Source organism: Nematostella vectensis, chromosome 6 (assembly GCF_932526225.1).
Source record: "Nematostella vectensis chromosome 6, jaNemVect1.1, whole genome shotgun sequence".
NCBI classification, from domain to species: domain Eukaryota; kingdom Metazoa; phylum Cnidaria; class Anthozoa; order Actiniaria; family Edwardsiidae; genus Nematostella; species Nematostella vectensis.
This window is the reverse complement of record NC_064039.1, coordinates 10,979,882-10,999,689: the sequence shown is the minus strand read 5'-3', so window position 1 is coordinate 10,999,689 and position 19,808 is coordinate 10,979,882. Positions and strand designations below refer to the sequence as shown.

General features: G+C 49.4%; 1 protein-coding gene across 2 annotated transcripts in view; it reads left to right on the top strand.

The window, feature by feature from the left end:
* The window catches only part of LOC5503780 (F-box/LRR-repeat protein 2), a 35,252-nt gene that overhangs the window by 10,810 nt on the left and 4,634 nt on the right, over positions 1–19,808 (top strand). Inside the window, exons 1-5 of one of the 2 annotated variants that reach the window (XM_001624686.3) lie at positions 14,884–15,357; positions 16,107–16,375; positions 17,117–17,196; positions 17,273–17,321; positions 19,468–19,704. In XM_001624686.3, coding sequence (XP_001624736.2) covers positions 15,060–15,357; positions 16,107–16,375; positions 17,117–17,196; positions 17,273–17,321; positions 19,468–19,704 — 933 coding nt within the window. In that variant the 5' untranslated portion in view covers positions 14,884–15,059. Of the gene's footprint in view, positions 1–14,883; positions 15,358–16,106; positions 16,376–17,116; positions 17,197–17,272; positions 17,322–19,467; positions 19,705–19,808 lie in introns of those variants that run through there. The other variant, XM_032372004.2, reaches the window with a different exon arrangement.

Sequence of the window (19,808 nt, the reverse complement as noted above, 5' to 3'; positions counted from 1 at the left end):
ATCTCTCTTGTTCCTGAAGTATTAGCCGAAACTCTTCGTCTGAGATATGCCCGTCCTGCAGAGCCTTAGAGACCAGCTCGATGATCGAGTTTTTCTTACTCTCCGCTAAAACCATCGTGTCTTCGTGTTTAGCCACCTTGGTCGTAAGACCCCTAGAGACTACCCCCGCGCCCACGACACCGACCAGCCCAGCGACCCCTGCCAGCGGACCGCCGATCAGAACCCCTATCCCACTCAAAGAGACCCCCACCCCGGCACTGGAAAGCGCCCCTGCAGCGATGCCGGATGCCACAGACAAAGCATGGGTAACGGCAAAGGCGCGCTTATACTTCTTCCGCACCTGTCGATGATGTGTTATCTTGTTGTCTAGAACCGCCTGAGTGTCACATATTTTCTGGAGTCGGAAGCTTTGCACGTCGCCGCCGATGCTTGCCGGAGCGGTGGGCGTCATGTGCGTTTGCGGGCAAGTCGGGGGGCAGACGCTGGGAAGCGAGGGGTATATGGCACCGCTGCTAACGTCGCTGTTTGCCATGCTTGTTATGTCGGACCTAGGTTAGCTCTAATACGAGGCGAACAGGCTTGCCCTTAAAGTCCACCCGTCTACCGCGGTCATCCCTGATCCATATTTGGATACTCGAGATAAACTCAGAGGAAGATGCTGCGACACAAACGGGGATGTCGGGCCCATAGATGACTTTCTCGTGCGGCCTCCCGCGGGTTTCTAGGCAAGCGAGAACGTTTGAAGGCTCGTCTAAGGCGAGGCATTGCGTGCGGCCTACGACATCGCAGAAGATGTAGAGGGCCTCTATTTTCGGCAATGTCACCATCAGTGCCCCCCCCCCCCCCCCCCACGGGCAGCACGAGCCCCCGCCCCCCAACTGATCGTCTTTAGCCTCTAGGCCAAATAGTGCGCAAAGCTCGGCATTCAGGAACGCAACGCCTTTGGACATGAGCGCGATCTTCCCGGTGAGGGGATACAGCTTCGCGCTCAGAATCTTGCTTTCAGCGCGGTTGATCGTTTCCACGATGGACTCGGCCGTGTGGTGCCCGGCTGGCAGAGTAGCGATGGGCGGGAGGGAGGCTATGGTCGTTATCTGATGCTCCCGCTCGAGATTGTACCAGCTGTTAAACAGCGAGCACTGCCGGAGCGCCACGAAGCGTGGGCGCCTTATCGGCTGCTCGAAGAAGAGCGTCAGTTTGCCTCCGGTGAACACAGCATGTAGGACCACCATTGTGTTGAACATAGCCCGCCTTCGTGTTTAATAGGGCTGAGCATGGATTGGGAAGGCTGGCGGATGCTGAACGAGGAGGCGATTCCCCGAAGGGAGGAGGAGGAGACGAACAAGGCGGCAGTTGCGGCGGGAGCCTCTATAGCCGAACATATCAAACACGCTATAGCCGAACAAGTCAAACGCGCAAAAACCGGTTTCCCTAGGTCTCTGACCCTCGCGCAAAAGCTGCTCTACGCCGTGCCCGCGACCCCCGTGGAGAGCACGGCCTCAGACATCACCCCACTACTCACGCAGCTGGAGATACACGTGGCTGAGGACAAATCATTCACGACTAGGGTCCGAGACATATTCAAAGAGACAGTAGTCACGCACAAGTCCGCCAAGGAGTCTCGCCGGTGGCTATCGGAGCCTTCCTATGGGTACTGGCCACAGCAACTCAACTTTGCGGTCTGGTGCGCAACCGCTGGATGCGGGGTGTCCCTAACCGACCCCGCTTTCGCCACGCTCCCCTCTGTCATCAGGGAATTTCTAAGGTTTCACGTCTACTTTACCACCCGGAGGATACTCTACGAGCTCGGCGCTCCCCTGCCTGGCGACAGCCCGTTCACGCAAAAAGGTAACCCCTACAAGAAGGCCGCTTTCGAGCCTCTATGTATAGAGTTCGGTTTGCCGCGTAAGCCGGACTTCCGATGGAAAGGCGGGCGGAACCACGGGCTAGGCGATGTGTTTATGTTCTCCCGGGGGAGGGGTATCGCAACGTGCACGTGATCCGTGGCTACGACACGGCGGCGGACGAGTACCCGAGCCACCTCGATCTGTTTAGCGACGAAGGTGGGACGTACAATAGTGGGAAGCAGGTGGGTTACATACGCAACGACGACCACGGGGGCGTGCAATATAGCTGGTTTGCGCCTCCCAAAGGTGAGGGACTGACAAAAGCAGGGCTAGGAAGACTCGATCGCTCGGTCGAGGCGTTCGTCTACACAGTGCTTGGCGCGCAGGTAAACGTCCGTTCCTCTATCGCGGGGGCCGGTGGGCCGGCCATGGAGGCGCAGGCGGAGTTCACGAATCTGCTTGAAGACGCGATCATAGAAAACGACATCGCTCAAAGCGTGCAAAGGTACCAGTTGGCCGTGCAGGAGGCCAAGGTGAGGCTGAGTCTTGCGATCGCACCAGGAGTGTGGCTGATGCCGAGCGATCTGGTAATAAACACGCAAAGCGTCGTGGGCTACAACAATAAGCTGCAGAAAGCCACGGACTCCATGACGCTCGGCGCAAATGCGATCAACACCGAGACAAAGCCAGTCGGTGCTCATAACATGGCCGGTGGGCATCCTAGGGTGCAACACGTGACTGACCCTGGGATCGACCGCGTGCCGTCCCGGCGGCAAAGCAAGGATTCCGCCCCTGCGAAAGTGCACGCAGAGGGCGCGGCCCCTGCCCCCTCTCCACGTACGCACGCTGCGCATAGCATGACTGCCGCCGGAACGGGCGAAAAAAGTGACCACACCGCCCTCAAGGCGGGGTTGTCGGCACTCGCGGTGGCCGCGGCGTATTACTTGTTCTGATGACTGCTTTGCATTCGACGAACCAAGAACGCGGCTACGGCTAGAACGAGCAGCCACGCATTTTCGCCAAGGAATTTCACCGCTTCTCCTGCAGCCTTAAACACGAAGTTCGCGATGCTGCCTACTAGCCCAGGGAGAAGCTCGCCTAGCTTTTTCCCGATAGCCTTAAGCCTGTTACCGACCCCTCTGGCCACGGAGGAGAGCGACTTGCCGAGCGACGTCACAATGGCCGCGATCGTCGTCGCTACGGCCAACCCGATAGCGGTGACGGTAAAGCCGTACTTTTTGAAGATGGCTTTGATGCGCTCTCTTAGCGGCTTTTGGTTCTCGAGCTCTCGGTTTTCGCGTTCTAGTTCGTCAATCTCGGACAGCCTCTCCTCGTTGCGCTCACGGGCCTCTTGGCGGCGACTCTCTGGCGTGTTAGGGTCGTCGATGGTCTCCCTGTCTGTGGCTACCACCCCTTGCAGCTCTTGGACTCGTTCTGTGTTCTCCTGGATGACCGCGTCTATCTCTGCCACGGACCCCATCGCCAGCTTGAAGCCTTTCAGCTTTGCAACGTCCTGTCGAACGCCCCCGTCCTCATTGAACAGCTGTTTTGGTTTAGTCCAACCTCCTTTGCCGAGGTTGCGAAGCTGTATTAGCGTCTTTCTCCTACGGTCTGACTGGAACCGTATCAGATTCTCGTTAAGGTCTGGGTATTTCTCCCTGAGGGACTGGAGACCGAATCTTGTCGCTGCACCCTCTGTGGTAAACGAGGTTTCAGCGGTCGTTTGCGTTGCGCTTCGCGTAGCCATGCTATGCGCAGCATGCATACGCGGTGACGTGCTCGTCATTGGGATCGACTCCCCATCGTCGGGGTCAAACGGGATAAGGGGCGTCGTCCCCCGCTCCGCGATCGGCGGACGCACCCGGCAAAGTATCGTCAATGTCAACGTCAACATCACCCATGATGCGTGCGCATAACTCGTGCTATGCTTTATTAGACATGTCTAACAGTCCGGACCATAGCCACGCGGCTTCGTACTTTATGTATATATACATATATGATATACGTATACGATGTCAGTCAGCGATAAACTTGACCCCCAACGAACACCCAGAACTCCTCTGGGGTTGAAAGCCGAGAGAACTGTTCACCGGGTCACTCTCAACCCGTCGACAGCCTCCCCAGGCGAGACGCTATATGTGGCGGTCCCAAAGCTATCGGAAGGCGTCACGCTCGTGCCTGGCTCCTTGAGGGTCGGTCTCGATCTCTCCATCTCGGGCCATGCAAATAATACCGTCGTGAAGAACGTCGGCCGAAATCTCGTGAGCCGCCTGAAAATCACGTTTGCAGTAGAAACGCTCCAGGACACCAACCGCTACGACGTCTTCAAGACGTATGAGGAGCTTTACCTGTCCAAGGTCGAGAGAGAGGACCGCCTGGAGCAGGGCATACAGTCAGAAAACATGCGCAAGCTTCGCTCCAAGGCTGGCGATAAAGCGACTAGAAACGCCAAGGAGAACGCTCTAAACGCCGCCCACGGGGCGAGGTACACCATCCCGCTAGACCATTCTCTGCTGACGGACCACGGCGTACTGTACCCAAGGGCGCTCTCCGAGGCGCTGCTCTTCGAAATCACGTTCGCAACGGTTGACCAGGTAGTAGTCGGAAGCGATGCTACCAAATTATCCTATGGCATCAAAAATCTAGAGCTGGAATACGAAAGCCTGAGGGACGACAACCTCTCCCGGTCTGCAGCCGCCGCCTACCAAAACGGCACAACGTTCTTCTACAAGCAAGTGAACCTTCACAAGACCTTCCATATTAGCAAAGGGACGGACAGCATAATCAACGAGAGTGTCAACCTGCCGCGAAGGTCTATGAGTGGTCTGTTGCACCTCTTTGTGGGGCCATACACGGCAGGGGCTCGCGACTCTGAGAAGTTCGTGTACCCCGACATCAAGAGCGTTCGCGTTACAATCGACGGCATGCCAAACAAGGTCTTCAGCCAGGGGCTGCGCCTCACGGATTTCTGGAGGGAAGCGAAAAGGCGGTTCGTCCGCCCCTCCCCGGGGGGGCACAGCGGAGCGCCTGCCGCCCCGGCAATCGGCCCCGAGTCGTTCTATGGCGATGACAAGTTTGCTCTGTGGATCGACCTTCGAACGACGGACGACAGTGCTATCCATGGGGGTGGTCTCCGATTGGTCAATACCCGCGACGGTGTGCACCTCGAGATAAAACGCACGGCGAGCGGCACTGGTACCGTAAACTGTCACGTGTTTGTGGTGGCCGACGCCCAAATGAACCTTATGAACGGACAGCTAGAGTCCAAACAATACTGAGCACATACGCCGGAGCGCTGCGGCAGCGCGGTATGGACCCGAAAAACATCCCATTTAACGTTCTCATCGTGGGCCTGACGTCATTCGGGAAGACCCAATTCGTAGTGGACCGGCTGCGCGGCCCTTTCCGGGGCAAGTTTGACTACATCGTACTCGTGTGCCCTGCCTTTGTCTACAACAAAACATACGACGGCTTCGGCGAGGGCGGCAATCGTCTGTTTGTCATCGCACCTGAGGCGGGTCAGATCGACATACTGCTGAGGTTTGTCTCCGCTCTCTTCGAAGGCACTAATACACTAATCATACTCGACGACTGTGCGGCCTCGAAAGACGTAAAGAGGCGCTCTGACCAGCTCGTCAACTTGGCGTTCAGCGCGCGCCACGTGGGTATCAGCGTGTGGGTGATCACACAGCAGCTCACCAGCACCACGAAGCCGTTCCGTGAGAACATCGCGGCCTTGGTGGTCTTCTATACCCCGAGCAAGGCGGACATGAAAGCTATCCTACATGACTACGGCGCGGAGCTCTCAGAAGAGAAGATGAAAGAGTACATGAAGGCCCTCAAGACGAAAAAGTTCTCGAAGTTAGAGTTTTGCTTGCGTCACCCTTATACCATCGCCCTAGTTAAACGGTAACCACCGCCCTGGGGCATAACGCGTACGTGTGTGTGCACACATATACGTACGTATACACACGTGTTGCACCTTAGCCACGGCATGATGAGCGACGAATGCTTTGAGAGTCTTCTTGAGGGGGGCGCCGCAGGCCTCCCATCCTGCCGGAACGGCAACCGGAGGTGAGCAAACTGAGATAGCAGACGCGAGGGAGAAACTCGCGATTCTCGTAGCTTCGGGGAAGTCGAGAGAAATTGTAGGCAAGGCCCTGACTCACGACGACGTCAAACGCATGAGCGCCGAGGAGGTGAGGAAATACGAGAGGCGATTCGAGACCGCTCTAGCCAGCCGGACTACAGACGCCCTGGCAGACAGCTTTCTGAAGCTTACGACTAAGCTAGTAGGCATGGCGCTGCCGATAGACAGTATGGTCGATCTTCACAATGACCTAGTGTCCGACTACATCATCAACAACGAGCTCCGCACATTGTGCGGAAGCCTGTCTCTACGCTGCGGTCGTTTGATGGCTTTAGCCGTCTGGGCGTTACACATAGCACGTCATGTGAACACCGCCGGAACGGCAAGCGCTGACGCGCGGTGTCAACGCGAGGTAACAGCCGAGGACTCACCTATGGTTTGCCTGCCGGAACGGCACACGGACAGTGGCGAGTCTGCCATCCCAGAGTAGACGTTCATTTGAAAGCTTGCCACTTCTTCAGCAACCAAGTAGTTGACACCGCGTGTCAACACAAATGGAGGAACCTCAAGGAAGTACTAGTGCCCAGCCGTCACGCAAGCGCGATCAGCGCTTGTGCCTTCTATTGCAGCTAAGGCACGTGAGTCTGACATTCCACTTGTAGTGCCCCTGACTGTCGTCCCGCCGGTCGATACTGAAGCATTGGGGATGACTCTTGGTGTACCCCTGGAGCAGAAGTTGAGTGCCACAGACCGTGCACTTCTTTTCCGCGTCAGCAATCACGCCGAGTACGTGGTCTACCGTCAGAACGTGGCGCGGTCCCGTGTACTTTGTGCGACCCTTTTGCCTTTCGTCTATAGCGTATCGCTTGATTCGCGCTATAATGAGCTCTTCACTGGGCGTAGCCTGCAGTCATGTGGGAACCAAGGCACCAGGGGTGTTATCGGGGGGATCACGCGGACTATCTGGTCGGCGAGCCGCACGCGGGAGATGCCGGTGTATACAGCATTCGTGATCCAGCCCTCTAAGCTGTGGTCTATGATAAACAGACGTCTTGGAGTCTGGATAGTCTTGCCCTGCACCCGGTGGACTGTCCCCCAGCCCGCGTATTTCCACTCGAGGGGAAGCCCGTTAAGGACCACGCCGAGAGGAACCTCGACTACCGTGCCTTTGTACGCGTCGACCTTCCCACACCTTTTGCCTGGCACGGGCACCGGCCGCCCTTGCTTGCGATAACGATGCGCGACGCTAGGATCGGGGTCAAAGCGGATGGTTGCTGGCAATTGGGGGTAGTTTTTCCTGTGGTGCTCTACCAATCGCTACTGAACAAGGGCCCCCATCTTGTTGGTCGAGCACACCCGCATATCGCTTGGGTGGGCCTGCTCGATCGCCGCGTCGAACGCCACCCCATTCCCACTCCTCTCGGAACACCTCAAGCTGTTGGGTATCTGGCTGACACCAAATCTGGCCCTTTATGTCGTGGAGCCTGGAGGAGGGCGCGGCAGAGCCGCAGTCGCATGTACTGTACGGCTTTCCGCAGTCTTCACACAGGCAGCGGTAGTCGGACTCGAACGAGCGGATGTTCCCTTGTGCCCACTCCTTGAGCATATCGTGAGGCCCCTCTTTATCTCCCCAGGGCGGGACCTGCCCATAGTCGCCACAACACACTACCTGACACGGCCGCGTGGCGAGATACCCTAGGATGGCGCGTTGCACTTTAGTCTGTACCTTACAGCACTCGTCAATGATGATTACTTCTGCGAGACGGTCGAGTTTGTGCCCCAGCTCGGAAGGTCTCCACTCCTCTATCGGCTTCTCCGCTGGTATGCAGAGGTAGTGGTGGTAGGTTTGAGCCTTCACCGCGAGGCGCGGGTTGTTGCGATGGTCGTGGGCGAGGTCGTTCTCGGGGGTGAGCACCACAACGTTGCGGCCGCGGAACATGCTCACCGCCCACTCGGTCTTCCCCGATCCTCCCTGGCCGGCTAGATACATCCTTGCAGAGGTTGCGGCCACTAGATCGCACGGCAGACTCGGCGCAGTGCTTGGCTTCCTAGCCAAGCACCCCGACCTCTTCGGACCCCAAGCCGCTTCGGGTCACCACTCGTACCAAGGCTTCTTGTGGCGCCACTCTCCATACCTCGGATTTCGCTCCACGAGCTTCACACCACTGGGCACCGCCTTTGCGTATATGGCATCTGTACACACTCGGAGGACGTCTTCGCGAGGGATCCGCCTCAACATGCGTCGCAACGCTATGTTTGTGTACGCCAAGACGAAGGCCCTGATATGGTACCATTGTGAGCGCCGGACACCGTCTTTGTATTGGATCAGATGAGCTCCGTCGGCATGTTCGAAGTTAAGTAAGTGGTCGGTGCCCGCAAGGAGGTCTGTCAGATACGCGGCTTCTTCACGGTAGCGGACTACGATCGAGGACTCGTCGCCATGGCAATCGCACTTGCCTACGAAACGGACAGCGAGATCTCGACCCTCAGGGTACTGCGAGTCTTCGCCGCCGGGGCGGCACGCGATGGAGTGGGGGAACTTGATGGAGTCCTTTTTTCCGACGCTATACAACACCTCCCTCGCCGCAGCCATGACGAGGTCACCCGAGTCAAACAGGTCCTTGAGCTCTGGCGTGGTGATCCAGCCCTCGTTTTGTTCCAAGTGCTGCCCTACCCTCCCGGAAGTGTAGGGGTGGCAGGCCTCAGAGAACCCCCACTCGGTCAGCTGAATGGCCCCGGTCAGTTGAAGAACCTCGCTCAATGGCCGTCCCACAACATCTGCGATACGATACACGTTCGTAGGGTAGCCGTATTTCCGCACCAAATCAATGGCGTCCGAGGCGCCGCCGAAGACGCTGTCCTCGCATCCTAGGTACGCCGCACGCATGTCGATGTGCGCATGAGGCTGCGCCCGTAAGTTTTCCTTGCTATTCCACACTTTGGACTCAACCTGCGCCGCTCGCCAGACGTCCCTGTATTTAAGAGGCGTTGGCCTGATGTTCTCTCTTTGGGTCCACTTCTTGAAGCGATACCCTATTGCACCGCCCATCGAGTGCGTAGCTTCGGTGTACTCTTGGTAGGCTGGGTGGTCATCAGGGAGCCATTGAGGATCATATCCAGTCTCGTCTGTAAATGCCCTGTCGATAGCCCATCCGTCTTGTCCCGATCGGTACAGTTTGCCTTCGTGCGTGACTATAACACGCCCACACAGCCAGATTCTCGTGCTTCTGGGGATCGCCCTGTTTATAAAGCGAATGAGCACCTCTCGCACTTTTGCCTCGCGCGTTTTTGCGGCGGCACTGGTAGCGCGAGGCGCTGCCTCCCCCGACATAACGAACGAAGCTCCCCCTCAGCCTCGAAGTCGAAGGCCGTGGACGCTCGCGATCGCAGGTGGTTCGGTCGGAAGCTCCGCCCAGGCGTGGTTATTGTGGCAGGGGATGGTGATCCTCGTCTTAGTCTTGTACTTCCCCGAGTCCCACAGGACGTTACCCAAGGCGTCCACGGCTACTAGCTTTACCTCGAGCTTCTTTTCCATCTCAAAGACGTCTTCTTTGGTGCATCCCGTAGTGGCCAGCTTCTTGTCGAATCGCTCGAGGATCTTACCTCGTGTCTTGGTTAGACCAAGGGAGCGCGAGGTGCCGCGATTCCTCAAGAAGTGGGCAACATAACTCACAACACAGTTAGCGAAGGCGTCACTCCCCTCTCGCTCAAACATTGGCCCAGGGTCCCCATTTTGCTCAGGTAAAGGGCGAAGCTCGTATCTCACGTAACGAGGTACTCTCGTCCTTTCTCCCAAATACCCGCATCGATGCCTTCCAGGGCACCGACTGCGATTTGGCCCCCTCTTTTGACTAACGACCCACCGATCTTGTGCTCCGAGCGCCCTTCCTCCTCTGTGATTGGCGCCAATGGCTCTGCGGGGGCCTTACCAACGACCGTAAAGAGTCTGTAACGCCGGTCGGGGTCTACCATCTCGAGCACCAGCGGAAGCACTGCGTTCGCCCGCAGAGACTCTCGCTCGTGCGAGACCCACCACACCGAGGCGTCGTCATTAATATCAGGCCCCCGCATAACCGGCTTTAGAGCAATGACACCTGTTCCAACAAGATCTCGTATCTCCTGGTAAACACCGGCGCTTATGTCTTGGCCCCGAAGAGTGGCATCCACGCTTGGGGACCGAAGATGGGCGCCGCCGACGAAGTGAGAATAGTACTCCTCGGGGCTAAGCTCTCCGGGCCCTCTTGCTGCCGTCCCGGCAGCAAAGGGTGGACTTCCTCTGTCCACACTTTTGCCGGTACGAGCGGTTTAAGCATCTTGTGTTTGACATCGTCGGGGATGTCCTCGTCCAGGATGTTCTGGACCAGCCCAGCCAGTACGGCGGGCGCCTCTTTGTCAGGCATGCTATCGAGAATCTCCTGGTAAACACCGGCGCTTATGTCTTGGCCCCGAAGAGTGGCATCCACGCTTGGGAACCGAAGATGGGCGCCGCCGACGAAGAGAAAATAGTACTCCTCGGGGTCTAAGCTCTCCGGGCCCTCTTGCCGCCGTCCCGGCAGCAAAGGGTCGACTTCCTCTGTCCACACTTTCGCCGGTACGAGCGGCTTAAGCAGCTTGTGTTTGACATCGTCGGGGATGTCCTCGTCCAGGATGTTCTGGACCAGCCCTGCCAGTACGGCGGGCGCCTCTTTGTCAGGCATGCTATCGAGAATCTCCTCTATATGAGCGTCCATGTTTGGGTATACCCTGTGCCACCCAGTCTCCGACTGCCCGTATCACAACCGGCGGGACGAGTGTTCGGGTATGCCTTGTGCCACCCAGTCTCTAACCGCCCGTACCGCGGGCCGCGGTGTCGGACAGGACGGGCGTTCGGGTATGCCTTGTGCCACCCTGTATCAATTGCCCGTACCGCGGGCTGCGATGTCAGGCAGGACGAGTGCGAACCATTTCCGAGCGCGCCTCTCGACGCCACGCATCCTCTGCCCTTCACGATTCGCTCCGCATGGGCGCGCAACCGCGTCTCCGACCGAGTCCCTATGCCGCAGATCCTGCACGGCACGGGGAGGGGGATGCCCTTACGGAGCCTTTTGAGGTGCACCTTGCAGTAGGCGTCCATGCACCTCCGGCCGCACGTGTTTGCGTGGCCGACCTTGAGCCACCCGCAATAATCATTTCCGTACCTCATCCTTCGAATGCTCGGTATACCACAGGACAGACGGATGTCTAATTGCAAGTCCTTGGGGGTTCGGACTGCATCATTGGAAAAATATAGCCATGATATTTCATAACAGCTTTATTTATTAGGGTGCGGGTCACAAAGTCCTTAAAAACGTATGTCATGAAGTACCAAGCTCAATTACCCAAGATGGCGGCTCGACTCCAACACGGAATTAGACCTAAAGTGCTGGGCTGGAAACTTCCAGTAACAGCCGAGGGGAAAGAAGAGGACGCCTTCGTAGATGGAGTTTTAAAGAGTTCGACCGCCTCTATGAAACCGTATTTCGGAAACAGGAGGCTTCTGTGGCTGCCATAAAATCGTAGACCTCGCCGGCGATCGAGTGTTCGATAAAAAGAACACACGACGGTATTCATCGCCCTATTACCGCTGCTTTAGCAGAGAAATCCCGAGAGAAGTTCGAAGTCATGAAAACAAGCACGATCAAACTGGGATTGGGGGCACCACGTGAGTAAAACTCAGGTTTAAACGCCACGCCAGCGGCTTTGAATTTACGGCCGTTATTCCGCGCTCCGTAGGTTTTGCGTAGATTTATCCATGCGCTTTTTCGCCCCGACCTTATGTACGCGGAACGGCCCCCGGCCTACATTAGCAATTGCCGGTTATTTATGTACGTTGAACGGCCCTTGCCTATACATTAGCAATTGCCAATTATTTATGTACGTAAAACGGCCCCGGCCTACATTAGCAATCGCCGATTATCTATGTACGTGAAGCATTATCTGCCTGATACCTAGAAAAGAGACGGGGCTCGGAGGGGGGACTCGCTCCTCCCAAGCCTAAGACGGGGCTGGGAGGCCCGGAGGGGCGATCCGCGCCTCCCACTAGTTTCTATGAAACCCCCCAGTCCCCCCCCCCCCCATCCTCAAAGTACTACATCCCTTTAATAAACCGCAACTGCCCATATCCTTGATGCTAGAATGAAATTTTCGATGGTATTCGTGCAAATAGGGTGTTTTTTTTTCGGTTTCAAGTCACAAAACAGCGACAAACAAGATGTAAATGCCAAAGCGCGGGGTAGGGTGAGTAAAAATGCTCACGCGCAGTGGTGGGGTGATGTTTACTAAAAATAGACAGATTCGGAATCGACATGGCGCGTGGGTAATACCACAGTGTCCCTCTCTTATCTTATGCTCTCTTGGTTTACCGTAAAATCGATGATAGGGGCAAAGAAAAAGCTTGGGCTACCTGTGATGCAAATGAGCATCTGTTCTGTAGACTGAAAAGCCCAAGTTCTTTATTTGTCCCTTTTGATTTTAAGGTAAACATAGGGCGAAAAAATTATTGGAAAATAAAAAACAACTAGTTGAAAAGACGTGTGTAGTCTAGTGATATGTTTATGCTCTATTGGTTTATGTTAACTTTTTGCGTGTCCTTTGGCCGTATTAAAGCGCCTTTTTTAAGATTCACGATTTGAAATTCGTTCGTTTAAAATTTCAAATCGTGAATCTTGAAAAAGGCGTTTTATCTGGTCTTTAAAGTTTCCAAAAGTTTTTGATATCGGCTTCTTATCGCCGCTCTGTTTCAAACGTGACATATTGAACGCTCAGATTTTGATAATGATTTGTACGCATCTCTTGATTGGGATTTTTATTTCTTAGTTCTTTTATAAAAGCAATAAAAACTCATATCCCGTGTCTTTCTAGGCTTTTTTTATACAGACACTTGGGGAATGTTGGTCGAATATAGAGGGGGGGGGGGGGGATAAATGTAAATCCGCCGATCCGCTACATTTTCGGTGCAAATCCGTGGATCCGCAGATATTTTTAGATCCGCATGGTTTGACAGATAAACAATAGCATCGATTGAAATTCATTTAAAATCCCAAATTCGACCGTAAGCAGTCAAAATCCGAAATCCTCGCCCAAATTGAACAACAGATCAGTGATTTCACTGCATCCAAAATCCGCCAATCTGCTGAAATAATCATCAAAATCCGTAATCCGTGAGCTTTCGGTACCAAATCCGCCGATCCGCGAACCCCTACACCCCCCCCCCCCCCCCCCCCCCCAATATAGGGATTTGCGCTAAGAGGTCACGTGATCTTTTTGGGTGGCAAATATCAGAAATGACTGCGCCCGAATGAAACTAAACCCTTTCGGGAAAAAAAAATGATTTCTATTTTTTTTGTAAGCGCCGGATAAGCAGGCCCGTAAGCCCGAAGAAGACGATACAACCACAACATATCGTGAAAATTGAGCCAAAAATTGTCGTTTTTGCCAAACGCGGTCACTTCCATATAAGGAAACTAATATATTCCTTATTTAGAAAATCTGCATGATTCTTGTAATTTTTAAGGTGAGCGTACCACAGGGGCTTCGTAAACTTCGTTAACTTATAACCAGAAGAGAAAAACAGTTACTGTGACCATCTTTAGTTAGTTGAGAAGGTCCCTGAAAAGAAACTAAGTTTCCTCGGTGCCAGACCCCTAAAGCGACAACATTTTCTTCATATGTATCGAAGACTTAAACAAATCGATATAGAGGCGTTCGTGAAGGATATTCAGCAGTCTCCACTAGTCGTTGATCCTCCCTCCAACGTCGATGATTTAGCGGCTTGTTATGACGATTCACTTGCAAAGATTCTAGACGCCCAATGCACCTCTAAAGAGAAAGTGGTCCTCGCACGCCCCATAGTACCATGGTTTGACGAATCTCTCAGACTCCTCAAAGCCAAAAAAAGAAAGCCCGAAAGAAAAATGCTGAAGTCGGGACTTGTAGAAGACAAAGTGAACTATCTTAAAATACGAAGTGAGTATTCTACTCGTCTTGACACTGCAGATAGTATAGAAGAGTGCGCTGGTGATTCAAGAAGACTCTTTTCAATTGTCTCGTCTCTGATCAAACCAAAACAGGATAATCCTTTACCACCACATCAGGATTCTCTCTGCCTCTCTTCTTCTTCTTCTTATTCTTCTTCTTCTTCTTCTTCTTCTTCTTCTTCTTCTTCTTCTTAATATTATTATTCTTATTATTCTTATTCTTATTCTTATTCTTATTATTATAATTATAATTATTATTATTATTATTATTATTATTATTATTATTATTATTATTATTATTATTATTATTATTATTATTATTATTATTATTATTATTATTATTATTATTATTATTATTATTATTATTATTATTATTATTATTATTATTATTATTATTATTATTATTATTATTATTATTATTATTATTATTATTATTATTATTATTATGCAGAATTTTGAGCGGGGTGGTTCGTTTTTCCATTTGATTGAGCGGACCAAGTTTCCGGTATACCTCTCTCCTCGCCTTATTACATTAGGCATCAATACTTCAAATATAAATTAAACCTTGTATTTTTAAAAAAAATTAAAAATAATTTTAAAAAATGTTATTAATAGGGTGCTTTTTAACATATAGCGATAACAAAAAATATATTTTTTATAAAAAATAAATATCACAACACGGTCGCCTCCGGCTCGTGACTTTCAAGTTTTTTTTATCAATTCTCCCAACATCCCCTGCGTGTATGTATGCCCGTTTTTTTTCCCACGCTGTAGGCTCCCCGAGCGCTTGGCGCTTCAATATCGCTCTACTGACGTTCTATCGGCAAAATTGCAACAAAGAAAGACACACTTTTACAAGGTCTATTAGTTTTAGTTTTGTTTTCACGATAAACGAATTTTCATACCTAGTCTATCTCGATCGATCTTACCACAGGAAGCCCGAGACGCCGCCCATTAATGAAGTCATGCACAGAAAATAGTCCCTTTGGCTCGAAGGCAATAAAAGCATGGCTACTCCACCATAATTGAGCATAAGTCGACACACCGCCTGGAAACTCAACGACTTTAGGATCATAGGATCAATTATTTACTTGGAGAGCGGCATTGCAATCCGTGCGACTGAACATCATGAAGTCTTTAGTAGATATGTGTTTATTCTGTGTTGCTGGAAACCTCGGTACAATTAACCGAGCTGGGACATACCTCTCTCGTTTCGACAAGGAGAAATTACTGCTTCGTTTGTGCGATCATGACATGCTATCCGCAGAGAGACTACCACAGATTACATACCACCTTTTCGCCTCGCACTTGCGGACAGTGACATTCTCGTACAGTGATCAGGTCAATGACTCCCTGCTTGTTAATCTTGCAGAATGTGGCTGTGCCTTAAAAGAGGTCACTTTGAATCACTGTTTTAGAATAACCGGTAAGACAACCTATACCTTAGATTAACCTTAAACAGGCCCGTAGCCAGTGGGGATTCGGACGAACCCCCCCACCCGGCTTGAAGGTCCGCTCAACGTTGGCTGGATATACCGTGCACATTAATATGTCTTTAAAATGACTATTCAAATCTTTAAAAATAATTATCTTTATTATTATAGCTATATGTTAAAAGGCATCCTATTAATAACATTTTAAATACAAAATTGAATTTATTTGAAGTATGGATTGCCTAATGAAGTAAGGCGAGGAGAGGGGTATACCGGAAATTTGGTATGCTCAAATGGAAAAACGAACCACCCCGCTGGTAAATGTCTGGATGGGGCAGAGGGGAGGGGGTCACTTGGCCTATTATTTCCTATATTTTTACTTTACCCTTACTTTTCACTACATGCCAGAAAATTATGTGTGTATACAGTCATAATATCAGAGGCCAAACTAAACCCAACTATTGTCTCCTGCTATTGACAAAGTGTTTTGTTTAGAAGTTGGAAGTAACGAATAACCATAGGCTTGTAGCACCTATTTCTGCGAACACCTAAAAATACCATTTCTTATAGAAAAGCCTGTTTTTTTTCTTAGATACCCCCTAAAAGATACTTGAGGCCTGATTTTAACCCCTAAAAAATACGACAAGCATCCCTATCAGGTCGACATGGGAAGAACCCCCCTCCCTCCCTGGAAATTTGTCCCTTCTTTATTTGATAACTTCATTTCAATTTTTCTCAACAGATAAAGGCCTTGCCCCCTTCCTGAAAACACAAACTGAACTGAAATATGTCAAGTTAAAGTCATTAAACATCACAGATAAAAGCATAAGTACCATCAAATCTAAAGACTTGTCCACAGTTCATATGAAATGTCTGGAGCAAATTACCAATGCAAGTATCGTCACAATGGTGAAAAACTGTACAAACATCTGTGAAATTAAGATAAGTAGATGCTACAAAGTATCAGATGGGGCCGTCCAAGCAATTACTGATACACTGGAAACAAAGTTGGTTAGTACAATAGGCAACTTGCAATACAAAAAATCATGTGCCTTTTTTGGTGACAAACTTACCCATGATGCAGGTTTTAGCGGAAAAAAACAGTAACAAAAAGCAACTTATTCAGCGCTTATGAATCAGCCAGAAGGTTCTTTGTCAGGAAGGGCTTATTTCACATTCTTCAGATTTTTATTCAGATATTTTTTTTATTAATTTCTGTTTTTTTTTCTTTTTTCTTGGATTTACCATTGGAAAAGTCACCTGATATCTTAGTGCAAGTTACCTATATGAATAATGTGAATCATATTTATGCTGACCGACCTACCATTATTATCAAAATCTGAATATCAGTCTGCATAGCTGCCAATTCACCCTCTTTAGACAGGTGTCACATGATTTTGGACCTCATCACAAGCCTAGTTTTTGTGAGAATGTTCATACATTCTCTGTATTCATCCACATTGGCTCTCTTGGGGTTTTTCGCATATTTACTGTATTTCACCCGATTTCACAAGATTTCTGTCCAAATTTGGTTGACAGCTATGAGTCCAGCAGAATAGCCAGGATTTTCAACAGGAGGGGGCCCAAAAGACCCTTTTAAGGCATTTTCTCCTGTATTTAAGATAATGTCTAATACATTACTGTATTTTTGGCTGCTAGAAGGGGTGAACCCCCTTGCTATGCCCCTGGAGTCTGTCTGACTGACTGTGTTTTCTTTTTCACTCTATTTACATAATGATTTGCACCTTGCAGGAAATTTTAAACCTAAACAACCAGCGATTAATTACAGATTTGAGCTTGATGGCATTAGGAGCCTGTCCAAATCTTAAAGAGTGAGTACTTAAGATAGATGCCATTTCTATATCTAAATCATTGTAGATTTAATGATTTTAATTCTATCATTTTCAGGTTAAACATAAATGGATGCAATATAACTACAGGGAATGGATTGCAAATGGTAAATATGAAACTATTATAATGCACCATTGGCTGATTGATTCAAAATCATAGTCCAAGAGGGTCAGAGGTCTAATTGTTTTAGAATTCACCAACTAGATGGTAATAGCGTTGATTAAAATGGTTCATATATTAGTGATTTTTTTTTCAGTGCTGCTCAATGGCCACTTGTATTTATCACATTGAGGTGACTTTGAAATTCAATGCCTTCATTTTGTCGAGCTGAAGCTTTAAATACTCGTAGACAGCCATTCAGCTCCTCTTTAGTCATTGCTGAGTTCGGGCAATCACCATTCAGTCACCATTTTGCCAAGCATTTTGCTACTCACTGTCTATCGCTAATAGACCATTAGTTTATCAGCCTATCAGAATAAAGGAATTGTGATAGATCTCTAGTTGGTGAATTCTTAACAGTATTAGACAGACTATAATTGTATAGAATATAAATTCAAACTATAAACTGTGGAAGAAACCTATATATTTTATCTAAATTTAGGGAGTGTTCATTAAATACACCAAGTTGGGTAGGGAAGATATTGGAGGTGTGGGAAGTTTCCAAAAATTTTTAACCACCAAAAGGGGGGGGGGGGGGGTAAAAAAAGGTCCTGAATATTAACCCAAATGACCAATGTATTTAATACTTTTGTCTTCATAACCATAATATAGATACTTCAAGCTTTCAGTATATAGCAGTTGGATTTACTGATACAGTTCATTATTAGGTAACAGGAACAACTGGAAATAGACTTCTAAACAGTGGTGGAGCATGCAAATCCACAAAATGATATACATACAATGTTTTATATGATTGACATTATCCCTTTTTATACAGAAAAAAATTCTTAACAAAAACAACTAAATACAAATGTATACTCCTTCACAGGCGTCCTTAGTGTTGACTTGATTTCCTGACTTTTGGCAGATTCTAAACACAACCACAATGCAAACAAAACTGCTTTATTTCTTTATAATTCTCTGACAAGGCTAAAACTCGGAGGCAAAGGTCGTCAAGCTTCTTCAAGTGATAATGATGATATGGTTGTGGTTTGATTACGTGTAGAAAACATAAACGTTAAAATGGAACAAAATAAAACAAAGGAAACGAACTTATGATCGTCTGCCATCTTTGTAGTTTAACAAAACCTTGTGGTCACAGCGTGTGACGTCACGGTGAAATACATTGACCAAAAGTAACGTTTGAATCTTACACTTAGGGACGAACCATTGACTTTTAAAGGGGGGGGGGGGGGGGGGGTGAATTAAGAAAGAAATTCCTGCAAGCAACTGAATGAGGAAAAATTGGTGCAACCCAACCCAGTACCATTTTACACAACTTTACATGCCGAAAAGTACGAAATAAAAGAAGGCTGAAAACTAAAGTTTGTGGAAAAAAATTGTCAGACTCTGATAAAATGATGAACTTAACTGGGGCATCAACCCGGACAAGGAGAGCAACTTCATAGTATTCATTTTCCAGATTTGGAGACTTTTTTGTTTATTAAGGTCGATAAGGGGAGTTGGGGCTCTGAACATTTTGGGGTTCTGAAAGGAGGGGCACCAAAAAAATGTAAACAATGAAAGCGGGGCTCTTAATTATAATCATCCCTCCCCCCTCGGTGCATTAAATAAACACCCCCTTAGGGGGCCTTGACTCCTCAATCGAAGTCCTTTCTATGGGCCCAAAGATACTTTTACTTAGTTAGTGATAAGATAGTATCATTGTTACTAGGCATTATTGTATTTTTTATTTACTATATATACAGTAAAGAGTTGGTTAACAATAAAATCTTTTTAGATTTTAGTTTCAGTAGTCTTTAGTAGAGATTTAGCACTACAATCAATCTCTGCATATTTTCGTAAATGATGTTTCAATGCTAACAAAGTGTCTTTCTTCAGCCTTTCCTTTTGTATGTACTTCAATCATTCAATAAAGACCAATATATGAAAATTATTGATTGACTGACTTTAACTTCACTACTTCCTCTCAAAATGTTAGAGGATGTGTTGTCATCCTCTTCTTATGCCTTTAATTAAAACAGTTCTAGTTTGACTCTTATGCATATTTGACTTTTATGCATTCCGCCTCTTGTTTTCCTGTATCAATAAAGCGTAAGACATCTGCTTGGCTATATTCTTATGTTCAATAGGTTACTACAAGCTGCCCCAAACTATCCTGTCTAGACATTGGTTACTGTTACCGTGCTTGTCGCAATGGGCCATGCTTCATCACAGCGGAGTTCCTACCAGCCTCACTAACTGAGCTGACCCTCCATGGAATCCAACTTCCTGGAGATCTCATCACGAAGCTGGCACAGCGGTTGTCAAAGATCAAGATCTTAAGACTTTGTGGGATTCAAGCTGTCGATGACACAGTCTTGGAAGAGGTGAGTGAGATCTTAAGACTATGTGTGATTCAAGCTGTCGATGACACAGTCTTGGAAGAGGTGAGTGAGATCTTAAGACTATGTGTGATTCAAGCTGTCGATGA